Here is a 12,209-nt window from a genome sequence, read left to right on the forward strand (position 1 = left end):
AAGAAAAAACTTGCGCAGCCATCGCCCATCGGTCTATCAAGCGGCTGAACCGATATGTAAGAGGCGAGCGAGCTTCGCCGGCCGGCCGAGGGGGGCATGCTTGCTCCTTCAGACACGGTCGAGCTCAATGTGGGAGAGGAGTGATGCCACTTCTTACTTATTGTTAACATTAGATATTGACTCTCTAGTTGTCCATAGCATCACAATGTTTTAAAACATACAAAACTGTTGCACAGTAGCTGTACACAATCTTCGAGAGTCGAGACAATCATCTTGAAACAAGAATCATCTGGCAGCTGGCGATGGTGTAAAAATGATTGAAAGTGGGGGTTTGTTTTGATGACCTCATTGAGACGAAGTCATTGAAGAAAACGGATCACTAATCAAATTAACTATTTGCGAGATAATTTTTTAAAAAAGCAAAGAAAACAATTAATATGATGATGTCAGCATGATGTGTAGAATCCTGCATTCATGCATGTGCTCTCTCTACAAGGAAAACATTTCATTAGGATGCCGCAACAGCAGAGTGCACACATGCACACGTATACAAAGTAGGATTTCCCAAAAGAAAAAGCTCCATGACAATTGGACAATAGGGATGCATTTGATTCGTAGTATTTTTTCATAGTATTTTTCTGTAATTAATAAATAATGGCAGTATTTTTTTGCAGGGAGATAATAATGGCACTTGAAAATGACTTTCTACTTATTTCAGCTACTCCGCAATCCTAACCGCGTAATTACATTACAACCCGATTCAAACTGCGTATACCGCCAAAGTATGGATACAGTTTTGTAAGAAGAGTACAATACAGGCGTGCACTCATAATAACACATACTCCCTCCGTTCGAAATTACTTGTCAAAGAAATGGATGTATCTAGACGTATTTTAGTTCTAGATACATCCATTTCCAAGACAAATAATTCCAAACAGAGGGAATACAAATCTAGAGTGCTAATTTGAAGAAAACTGATGGGGCACAACAAGAAATGGCTTGAATGTCCAAACAAGTCCCACAAGCTCGACAATGGCCAAAAGAAAAAACAACATCTGGTCACCTACATATAGCAAAACCAAAAAAGAGGAGTTAACAAGAATAGGATGTTTGCAGAATTTTACTTGTCTAATTATACATAAAAGCATATACCCGTCAAAACAAACTAAACAAATCAATTTGTTCATTTATTATTTTAAATGATAAAGCACTCATTCCATATAATTTACCTGGAAAAAAGAAAACATGTTGGCGTTTTTGTGCCCATGAAAACCTGCATTACCAGATAATTATTAAATATGTGAACATTAGAACCTTTACATGTTACACACTTTTGTGGATGATTAATTTATCTTAGAAACAAACTAAATTGGTGCCATTTCCATCAATGATATAAGTACAGTGATCACTAGGATTACATTGTATTCGTAGTACACGTAAAAAGTAATTGAAACTAACTTTGATCTAGTTTTAACATATGTAGTTCCAACCCTATTGGTCACTATATTTATATCTTTGGTGTAAATAGTAACTCCCCTATCTAAAAAAGTTTAAACCTAATTAAGGATGAATGATATGGCTTATGTTTTTCCCGGAAATTTGATGTGCGGCGGTTGAAATATGAGAAAATGTATCTGATGTCGCTCTAAAATAGAAGCCAAGAGCTTATGTTCCTATGAAATATTAACATAATATGCATTTATACTTACACAATTCCAGCTCCTGCTGGCGCGAATGTTTTACAAAAGGACATTAAAGTGGTGCCTAAGCCATTTGCAGTTGCTCTTTGATCTTGAGTCTGTCAGTCCCATGTATAGAGAGTTAGAGACAATTACAAAGCTGCAGAAAATGTAACTGCACGAAATGTAATTGAATAAAATATAAAGACACGTACCACAGAATTATTCTGAAGAATGAAAGAACTAGTAACAATGGTAATCTGATAAGTATGTGAAAATGGACGATGTTAGTAAGAATACTGAGAAAAAAATTGATGTATATATTTTAAAAAAATCATTGTACACGATAAGGTAGTAGTTACAAAAGGAGGTTGTTGTCATAAAAACACTTCGCATTAGTCATTGCAAAGATAGAAAAGAATCATGTATCAAGGTGTTCATAAATTCTTAAAAATGCCATACTAAAATTTAGGATATGGATACTCACGAGAAAATTATTTTTAAGAATCGATGCGATGTTTACTGCTATTGACGACCAAGGTCTTGAGAGATGTGTGATTGGTGCATATGTAAACAGAAGCACCACAGACAGACTCTGCAAAATTAGTCCACATTAATATTTAGTCGATTCAAATGAAAAGTGAACTTCCATTGAAATACAATCATGTATAACTTGAACTCACAATTGCAACACGAGAAGTATTGATTGGTCCCAAAACTCTGATAATACGTGGGAAAATAAATGTTTGATATACAAGAATGCTAACACCTATACACGAACATATGAAATCATTAGTTACAAGTATTGTAGTATGAAATTAGAACAATATTATTTTAAACTAGGGGTTCTTATAAAAGGTAAGGGGCATTAGCATATTTTCATATCGTAGTGAAGACACTCCAGCATATCGTACAACATATCATAATTCAACAATTTCATACCCGCAAGACAACATAATTCGAGTTGTGAGTACAAAATTGTTTCTCTTTCTCTTGTCAACTAAAAATTGTTTAACTTGATCTTGCCAACCATGGTGTGTGCTGTTCAGTTTCTCTACTGCACCAGCATATCAACTCAAACAAGGGATGCCATATGAAATAAGGAACAAGAAGTGGACTAAAGTACCGATGCATATTAAGGTTATGCAGATTATTATAATATAGAACAAACATCCATACCTGTAATTGCAAGAACCTGACCAACATCCTCAGACGAGAAACTTAGTCCACCATACTTTCTGTCACTTTCAGCCCATAAGGAGAATATCTAAATATGTGATCCGAAACATAAGTGTCAAGGTGATAGAAACTAAATTTTCAGGCTACACTAATTTTGACTATTGGCACAAACGAAATGTCCCAAAGGACAATTTTTTTCTTCTTTCACATAGTTTACAGTGGGATAATCTGAACGTATTTATCAACCATTTTTTTAAAGGGGAGTATATTAATATCAAGCCGATATCAATTACATCCAGCCTCTACATCAACAAGATGTCTAAAAACATTCAGGATCTACACAACCAAAAAAGAAAATAAAAAAGAACAAAAAAAAGGAAAAAGACGCCGCCACGGTGATCAATCACCCGCAGTAGTAGCACTCTAACCACCACCAAAGACAGCACTCGGACTGCAAAGGAGGTTCTCCAAAAGCAACACATCCAGGAAGGAAACAATGCACAAGCGTTGTCGTTGCCCAATCAAATATCTTAGATTTTCACCCTTGAGAAAGACCACGTTCCCAAAATAATGTTTTCAACAAGGCCACTACCAGGCACAACCAATAAAGGCCAGATCTTAGATTTTCACCATGAAAATCATGACTCGTTACTCAGAGGAGCACCACCAACAAAAAAGTCCTCCAATGCTGCCGCCTCCACTTGCGGAGGCCACTACTGTAAGTCATGTACCACCAGACTCACAGAAACTCGTGTCCGGTCTGGACGGGAACATATCCCGCAAGCCAAGTCTGAACAACTGCATGTGAAGCAAAGTCTCAATCTCATCAAGACCTCGCCTCGCCACTTGCAGGTCCTCCACGCCATGGCATTCTCCGCATGTGTTGATCCCTTGAAAATCTTGGTACTGACATGTCCCAAGGTGTCGACAATACAATGCTTCGTGATACCCGATGAAGCTGGTTATGCTAATGTTGCGGGTGCACACGGCCAGCCCTTATCCAATCAAAATGTCCAAAGAGCGCCATATATGCCAGGCCTTATTTTCCTTCGAAGGATAAGTCTGGAACTCATTGATGGCTAGTCCGGAACTCACTGGTGGCTTTGGGTACCCTAGCTTGGACCCTCTGGTGTATCCGCAATAAACTAGTCATCGAACGCGTGATTCCGTGCTGTGTGACTGATGCGATCTATAAAATGTGTGGCTTCTTACAGCTCTGGAGACCGCTTAGCAAGTGGCGCGACCGAGACGTCATCGACAACATCATTGCGGGTCTTCGTTCCTCGGCGTCGGCTTTTGCTCCACCATCGCCTCCACCGCCACCACCTTCCGAGCCAGATTAGCTCTTTTTAGCTTTGTTTGGGGCTTGTCCTGTTGTGCCCTAGCGTGACTTTATGATTTGATTGTACTTTATACTGATGTGTTGGATGATTGGTTCGTTGCTTTTATATAATATAAAGCAGGGAAAAATCCTATAAAGCAGGGAAAAACCCTTTTTCATAGAACAGACACTAGGCCGCCGGCTGGTCCTTTCCCTTCGGGCGAAGACCACTAGGGCCACCGGCTGGTCCTTTCCCTCCACCTAGCTCAAAGCCGGCCTAGCACGACCCACAACAATGCAAACTAGTGCAACGTCCTCGGCGCACACCCGTCGAGTCCAGACCAAGCCAACCACGAGAGAGTGGAGGCGGGTCGAAACCCGGCGGTCAGGAGCAACGGCAGCCCACCTGGACCGGCTGACACCACCGGAGTAGTTGCAGCCCACCTGGCCATAGCTGCCATCGCGGGAGGTAGTCCAATCAGGCGGCCATCCATCCAGATTGGATGTGAGATGGCCCAGCCAAAGACCAACCACACCACGGCCAGGTACGCGACCATATCCCTGTTGGCTACGGTCCCTGTACTCAGCCGGCAGAGGAGGGCACTGACCCACGGCGGCGCCGGCGAACGCAGATCAGCGATGGATCCCACGAGCACCGTAACATGGCATGGGAGGGAGAGAATAACCTCCCTGCTGCTGCCGAGCGCCACACAGGGCTTTGCCCTGGCGGGACTGGCCGACAGCGGTGAGGGGAAGGGGAAGCAGGAGGGGAGGGGTGGTTTGCCCTGAGAAGTTGAGGTCGCCGCCCGTGTCACCGCTCGGGCGACGCAGGGGCCAACTGATTTGTTAGAATAAATTCAAGGCATGCTATCGATCATCTAAGGACCAATCAATCATATGAACACGATATCGAGATTTGTTAACAAGGTTCATCGATATGTCTATATTTTCAGGACATGACTATGGACGCTCTTCTCCATGACACCACCATAATACCGCACCAGATCACCTTGGACGCCGGCACATGCTGCCGGCTCCCCCGCGTTCCTGTGTTATTATGTTGACATAGATTATATCGTATGTCTAGCCCCGCTATATATGAGAGGTCTAGGATACAAGTGTCTTGCTGGGACACGACTACATATTCTGTCTAAACACAAAACAACTATAAGTCCAACTGTAACCTACCTTGTACACTATATTCAACACAACTCCAACAAACTTCACTTTGGCGAATATTTTCCACCACCCTGAATTTGTCAATGCGTCAAACTTTCATATACATTGGACTTGAGCTTATCCCATGAGTATCGCTGCTACTCCAAGACTCCATGTGACTCCACCTACAACTTGTAGTTCCTTCTTTTCTTGACCACAGTCAACACTCGAGCAAAATTAAGTTCTTTGTTACTCTAGTTAGTTTGTGCTCCCAACTTCCAGAGTATCAGTCTAACGCTATCACACAATGATCACTGACCTGCGTGAAAGTGAACAACTCATATATTGGGTGTCACACGTAAGAGCTACCTGAACTCAACATCACCGCTTCTTTCTTGACCGCCTATCTAAAACTTGAAGGAATTTCACCATTGCTTGTAGTCATCCCGAGTCAAATTCGCAATTGTCTCATCACATGTATGACCACCAGAGCTCTGGCCCGTCTCCATGCCCCATGCATACCGCATGCCTCGCCGCTATTACCGCGTCGAGCCTCCGCTGTCCTAATCGAGTCTCAAGGGTCGCGAACCCACGCCACTCAACCTTCACTGCAGAGTACCACCGATTATCACCGACCGATGACGAGCTTCACGCTTTCATCAGACCACCGGGCTCCGGTCAAAACTGCATGTCACTCGCTTTCCCCCCTTGCTGAATAGGCTTCGATTCCCCGATCCTTACATCGTAGCCCCTCAATCCAGCTCCACCTTCAACATGACTCCATGGTGGTTGTACGTGCCACCCTGCGCCCCGTTGACTCCAAGCTCCGTGTGTACACCGTCTTGAATCAACCCCGCGCCATAGTCTTGTCGAAGCCACACAAACCCTCGGGGCCTGCGCCACATGTGTCCACGCCCAGAAGTCGGTCATCATCAGTATCACGCTCCTATGTCGTCGTCGCCAATCCCATCACCATCTTCTGTACCAATCGACTTGCGTCGATCCCGTCAGACTGTCCAGTCCGACCCAGCCGAACTTGTTCGACTGTATGACACGCTCGAGACTCCAAAATCTTCTTACACGAATTTCCATCCATCACATGCTAATTTCATCTCAGCTGGCATGACTTCCCGCAACGCGTTCAAGCATCCCTGTTGTTCCAACAAATCTTTCACACGTGTCTGCCATAACTCAAGGTTTTCGATTCCGTGAACTTCTTCACCTCAAATTAGGTACCCGTTGGCGCCATAACTCTTCGTATGACTGGCGCTATGAAAAATTAACCGAGCTTCCACTGCAATGCCTCAAGTACACGAGCAAAACCTGATGAGGTACACCCCATGTACTAATAGCAAAATTCAGCCAAACTTGGTCTTTTCACGTAGCTCCAATGCACAACTCGTGAAGCTAGCTATTGCTTTTGCCAAGCCCCTCTTTCGCTGATGGATTTTGTCCTTCCGCCGATTGATTTGCCTGCCTATCTCCGTGTCACGTGGAGACTCGGTCTCCGTTTTGGTCCAAACAAATCTCTGAAGTCTCTTGCCGCCGTGCCACCAGCGAACAAGCCAGCTATCTCAACCATCAGGGTAGCCCAGCGCGTACCAGTCAGCCATGGACCAGCAAGCGGTCGTCCGTCCAACCGCGTCCAACTTGGCCTTTGGCCGTATCGCCTCGCTTGGCCGCAGCCTCCCGGCTGCCATGCGCACGCGCGCCTGTACGCTCGCCCGATCGATCCAGATCGATCGCCGCGCATCCCTTGTTGCTGCTTTCTGATCTCGTTGAGAACTCTGCCAGCTTTCCGTTGCTTCTTTTCCGCCGCTGTCCGATTACGCCGATACCCACGAACGCCGTTCACGACGAACGAAATCAACACGGTTCGGCCACCTCTTGATCAACACAACGATCTTCAAATAACCTAGCTCATGATACCACTTGTTAGAATAAATTTAAGGCATATCGTCGATCATCCGAGGACCAAGCAATCACACGAGCACGACATCGAGATTTGTTAACGAGGTTCACCGATATGGCTACATTCTCGGGGCATGACTATGGGCGCTCCTCCCCATGACACCGCCACAATACCGCACCAGGTTGCCCTGGACACCGGCACATGCTGCCGGCTCCCCCACGTTCCTGTGCTATTATGTTGGCATATGTTACATCGTATGTCTAGCCCCGCTATATATGAGAGGCCTAGGATACAAGTGTCCTACTAGGACACGACTACATATCCTATCTAAACACAATACAACTATAAGTTCAACTGTAACCTACCTTGTACACTATATTCGACACAACTCCAACATGATTTATTGACCATGGTGACTAAAGCAAGGAGTACTAAGATATACTGAAAAAAAGTATGGAGATTATTCATTTTGTTGTATCAATGGTATTTTGGCTTAACCAACTCGATCATCAATGATGATAAATAATTAACTCATGCGATAAGAAAATGATGTGTATGTAATGTTGTTAGTTGTGTTTTATATAATATAATACAAACTATTTGGAAAATTTATCTAGCTTAGACAACATAACATATGATTATTCATGCCGTGTCTAACTTGTTAAAATAATTATCATCATTGTATCAAAGAAAACAATATGAACAATTAATCATGCCTTTCACTATGGATGTGTTTGCTATTAGTTTATCTAAGGCTCAATGAGACCATATTTTTTGTTGAAAACATCCAGTTTTAAAGTAACACCATAAAAGAGCTATTAGAAACACCATAAACGAGACATTGGAAACAACAAGTTTTCAAGCAAACCCGTTTCAAAGAATACCTCTGAATATGCCATGTCATCAAAGGACACGATACAGAACAGAATAATAGATGACATCAATGGCCAGTTCTTCAATACATTGTTTTTCTTTGTTGAAGTAATATTATGCTCGACAATCTCTTCTGAATTAGAAACAATTGCAGTCAAAGATTCACTCGCTTGATCTTCCTTTTTGTCACTGTTGTGGTTATGTAGTGTCTCCTGAAATTTATGTAATGTTATAGTTATGTTATTAAGAGCTAAAGATAGCATGAAGTGCACAATGGATCTTATCAAATTAGGACCAAATCAAGTAAGGCCTTTAGGTCTAGCGAATCAGCTGCATGCATGCCTTGTTTTCAGGGGATACTTTACTAGTGAAAAAAGGGAAAACTAGAATCAAGTGATAAGTAGTACAATATGTGGTTATGCATTATCTTGTGAAACTTATCACATATTTTGGTTAAATTGCTAAGAGTTTAGGAGCACACAAAATGTATTGGTGAACCTTACTATTCATTATTGGTAACTATACAGCTAGAGACATGCATCAAAATGTATCATGTTTCGCAGAATACTTGTACTAGTAATACTCCTACATAGGAAAATAAAAAATAAGTCATAATTGTATAATCTAACATTTACTGAACCCAAAAGTTGGTGATAAAAGTTGGAATGGTAAAACGATGAGCTTGATTACAATAAAATCTTTGACATGACTAGACATCGGACTACTGATCCTAGCATACCATCGGATTAGTGCACAACCATCAGGTACTTCCCAATATTTAGACCACCCTACATTAGGGTACTTTGTAAAAAGAATCTTTATGTGATGAATATTTTGTTCGCACATTTGCAGCAAAATGTATAAGCAATGAGAACATTGTGGATTAACGACACATACTGGGAGCCAAATGCAGCTTATTAGAACAGGAAAGCTGAAGACTGATATACACAGACAAGGTAAGAAATATGGGAACCTAAAAAACAATATTTCAGTAGTTAGTAAGTTGAAGGATAATGAGTCGACGGTAAATAACTTCACAATAACAAAAAATACCTTCCGAATAATGAGTCGACGGGAAATAACTTTGGATATTTTTCTGTAGGCTACCAAAAAAGTAAATGTAACATAATATGGATTGATTAATATAGGATACAGTAACTCATGTACTACTACAGTTTCCATGGATACCTGTGCAAGATACCCGCCAATCGTTGGTCCTACAATGAGACCTATTGCCCATGCTGTGCTAACCTATTCATACAAAAAAATTGAATGCATTATCTAAACTATAGAATTAGAGTACAATGGAAAATGTTTGGAGCATAATGTGTAAGTTACAAGTGATAATGCAATAGCGTGGTGCTCTGGTCGACAAACTTCAATAGCATAAGCCTGCAACGATCAATTGCCAAGTAAACAGCCGTAACTTGTTCAAATGGCAAATAAAACTTCAGAGCATACAACCAACATACTCTTATAGGTCCAATTATGCCATTCAAAGAACCAAGAAGAAATCGTGTAGATATTGCCATCCAGTAATGCACACTTAGTCCAAACAAAGCGCTGAATAGAAGCCTGAGATATTATAAATTTCACATCATCAATTTGGGATGTGTCATATAAATATAGTGAAAGCAAAATACCGCTAGCTAGTACCTAAATTCATTCTTATGCAAACATAGAAGAAGTATACTAACACGGAGAAAATTCCAAGCACAATAACTGGCTTTCTCCCAATGCGGTCTGCTACCATCCCCCAAGCAGTGGAGGTTAAAGTTCTACCAAGCATGTAGGAGGCGCCTACAAAGATTCAGAATAGGCCATTGGTCATTCTTCCTAGAGTGAGAGTGCCCAACACGTTTGTATTATCTGTAAATATAACACTCTTGGAACTTAGAGTTCCAACAATTTGGAAGGGTCTTACCTACAAACCCAGCATAGAATCCAATGTCCTCTACTGTTTTGGCAATGTGCAAGTCTCGTATCTATTATTTGAGAGGAGTATCACACAATATGTTTCAAAGGATACCTTTGGTCATGGATAATGTTGGGCCGACATTTGCATAGATACAGTACTACACTATTATTAACATAAATAACCAAGTCAGGACTAATGTACAAAACACTGTTCCATACTGCAGATAGCATGCAATTTATGTCAGTAAAATGATATCATAACGTATTACAACCTTGGAGAACTAAATAACAACATGACAAATGAATATGTAATGCAGACACAAACTATGTAGTACATAGACAAAACTAGAGCGTATTTATAGTTTCAAGATTCATTATTAAACATTTCCTACAATGCAAAGCTTAATGTCTTGAAAAAAAGCCGATGTACTCACATAATTCCATGGGCCGAGTTTTGTACTCTTTTGATCCCAAATGTTATGTTATTTCTTTTACATTACCAATACGTACCATGAAATACAAGAAGGGGAATAGCGACGATACTGGCAAACCTAGAATGAGAATGGCAAAGAGTTAAAAATACACCTTTTACATTGATGCTCAAATTAACAGATGGCACAAAAATAGAGCAAAGGTAGATAAAATCGTGCATAAGTACTGTATATTGTAAGAACAAGGGTAGCTGCAATCATGCATAATAATTGGTATCATTGTTCAGGAATTAATTAGGCAGACATTTCAGAAACTGATGCTCCTCGTTGATTCTGCCATGGATTACTGCAGCAGCTTAAGCTGCCAAACTGACATACCGATCTTCTGAGATGGTACCAAAACAGAACAACTACCACTCAAAATGCTCTGCTTCACATCACCTGGCCTCGTCCAGTTTAGCTAGACGAAGCTCTCCCAGAGAGAGATGTGATGCAGAAGTAACCAGTAGCTAGGTAGATACATACATGAGGCGAGGATGATGGTCCAGATGTGGAAGAACTCCTTGTAGGGGACGCCGGGGTTCAGCGCCTTCCTCCGCTCCACGGCGCATCCTGGGCACCCTTCACGGTAGACCGCCTCCTTCTTCTCCAGCAACGGTGCTGCTGCCTCGCCGCCGGCCATCGATCCTTTATCCAGGCTCGCCGCTCAGTGGCTCAGCTCCACTCGATCTGTGCAGCGCGATTAATAAACGAGGGCGATGGGGTGGTTTTTATGCATGTGCTCACCGACCGTGGGCACAAGTTGATTGAGACATGCATATAATGTTGTCCTCGGAACTGGTTTATGCTGTGGTTTCACCTGCAATCCTAGTTGATCCGCGTGCGTGGCGTCTTGCCAGTCTCTCGTGTCTGTTCTCCAAATAGTGCTTTGATATGTACTCCTACATGTGTGCTGGTTCTGTACGATGTATGTGTTCTTGAATCTTGTTTTGTACTCTGCATCATCCTAACTGCTTCGACACAATCCGATAAGATACGATGTCTATTGTGAGGCTGCCCCATTGTGAGGCCAGCATAAGGCCTTCCTCGATAGCCAGGATTTCCGATTCCAACACATCATCACACGAAAATAAATGCCGACATGAACCGAAAACGATGCTCCCAGTTCTCGAATCTTGTTGAGAGACGTGGACGCAGCATCCCAGCCTCCCGGGCCCCTCATGCTACACCGCGCGCCCGCCACCTTCTCCCCCGTCTTCATCAACGGTGGCCTGCCTCGATCGCTGGCGGCCATGGACATTTTCTCTCTCTCTCTCTCTCCTCCCAAAACCTGTAGAGTGGGCTGCGCAAGTATACATGTGATCGGTTGTGGTTTGTCTTAACCTGGAAGACGCAACTATTAAACAGAGGATGGCTCATCCCCAGGAGCTAGCTCCATCACCGTAATTATACGGTTGATTGGGATGTGCAAGACTTTGGAAATACTCTCTGTCTCATATCACCTAATCCCGATCATTGTATGGCATCTTGTCGGTCGCACGTGCCGTCTTCCAAACAATGCTCTCTCCCATCCCTTGATCTTTACATGCCTAATCTTTTTCAAGCCTGTTAAAAAGTTGTCAGAGTAATTAGACACGAATACTCCGAAGACGGCGAGACAATAAATCAAGATATCGGGGCTAGCAAAGCCCTCAGTCCGACTGCCCGGCCGTTTCTGTCGGCTCCCCGTCCGATTGCTC

General features: G+C 42.5%; 1 protein-coding gene across 4 annotated transcripts; it reads right to left on the reverse strand.

The window, feature by feature from the left end:
- Nucleotides 1–602: 602 nt before the first annotated feature.
- LOC125551009 (protein ZINC INDUCED FACILITATOR-LIKE 1-like) lies at nucleotides 603–11,860 on the reverse strand. Of its 4 annotated transcripts, XM_048714153.1 has the most exons (18): nucleotides 11,330–11,860; nucleotides 10,996–11,199; nucleotides 10,550–10,590; nucleotides 10,047–10,107; nucleotides 9,820–9,922; nucleotides 9,595–9,697; nucleotides 9,461–9,514; nucleotides 9,311–9,373; nucleotides 9,176–9,225; nucleotides 9,020–9,095; nucleotides 8,134–8,334; nucleotides 2,859–2,946; nucleotides 2,363–2,448; nucleotides 2,167–2,274; nucleotides 1,895–1,939; nucleotides 1,710–1,798; nucleotides 1,230–1,273; nucleotides 603–1,063 (listed from the first exon to the last, which is right to left on the reverse strand). In XM_048714153.1, exons 2-18 carry the CDS (start codon nucleotides 11,150–11,152, stop codon nucleotides 960–962), a joined length of 1,473 nt encoding a protein of 490 aa, XP_048570110.1. In that variant the 5' UTR covers nucleotides 11,153–11,199; nucleotides 11,330–11,860; the 3' UTR covers nucleotides 603–959. The 4 variants fall into 4 exon arrangements, with proteins under 4 accessions (XP_048570110.1, XP_048570111.1, XP_048570112.1 ...); XM_048714154.1 differs by lacking the exon at nucleotides 10,047–10,107; XM_048714155.1 differs by lacking the exon at nucleotides 8,134–8,334.
- Nucleotides 11,861–12,209: the final 349 nt, after the last annotated feature.

The sequence above is a fragment of the Triticum urartu genome, chromosome 4 (genome assembly GCF_003073215.2).
Source record: "Triticum urartu cultivar G1812 chromosome 4, Tu2.1, whole genome shotgun sequence".
Classification (NCBI taxonomy): domain Eukaryota; kingdom Viridiplantae; phylum Streptophyta; class Magnoliopsida; order Poales; family Poaceae; genus Triticum; species Triticum urartu.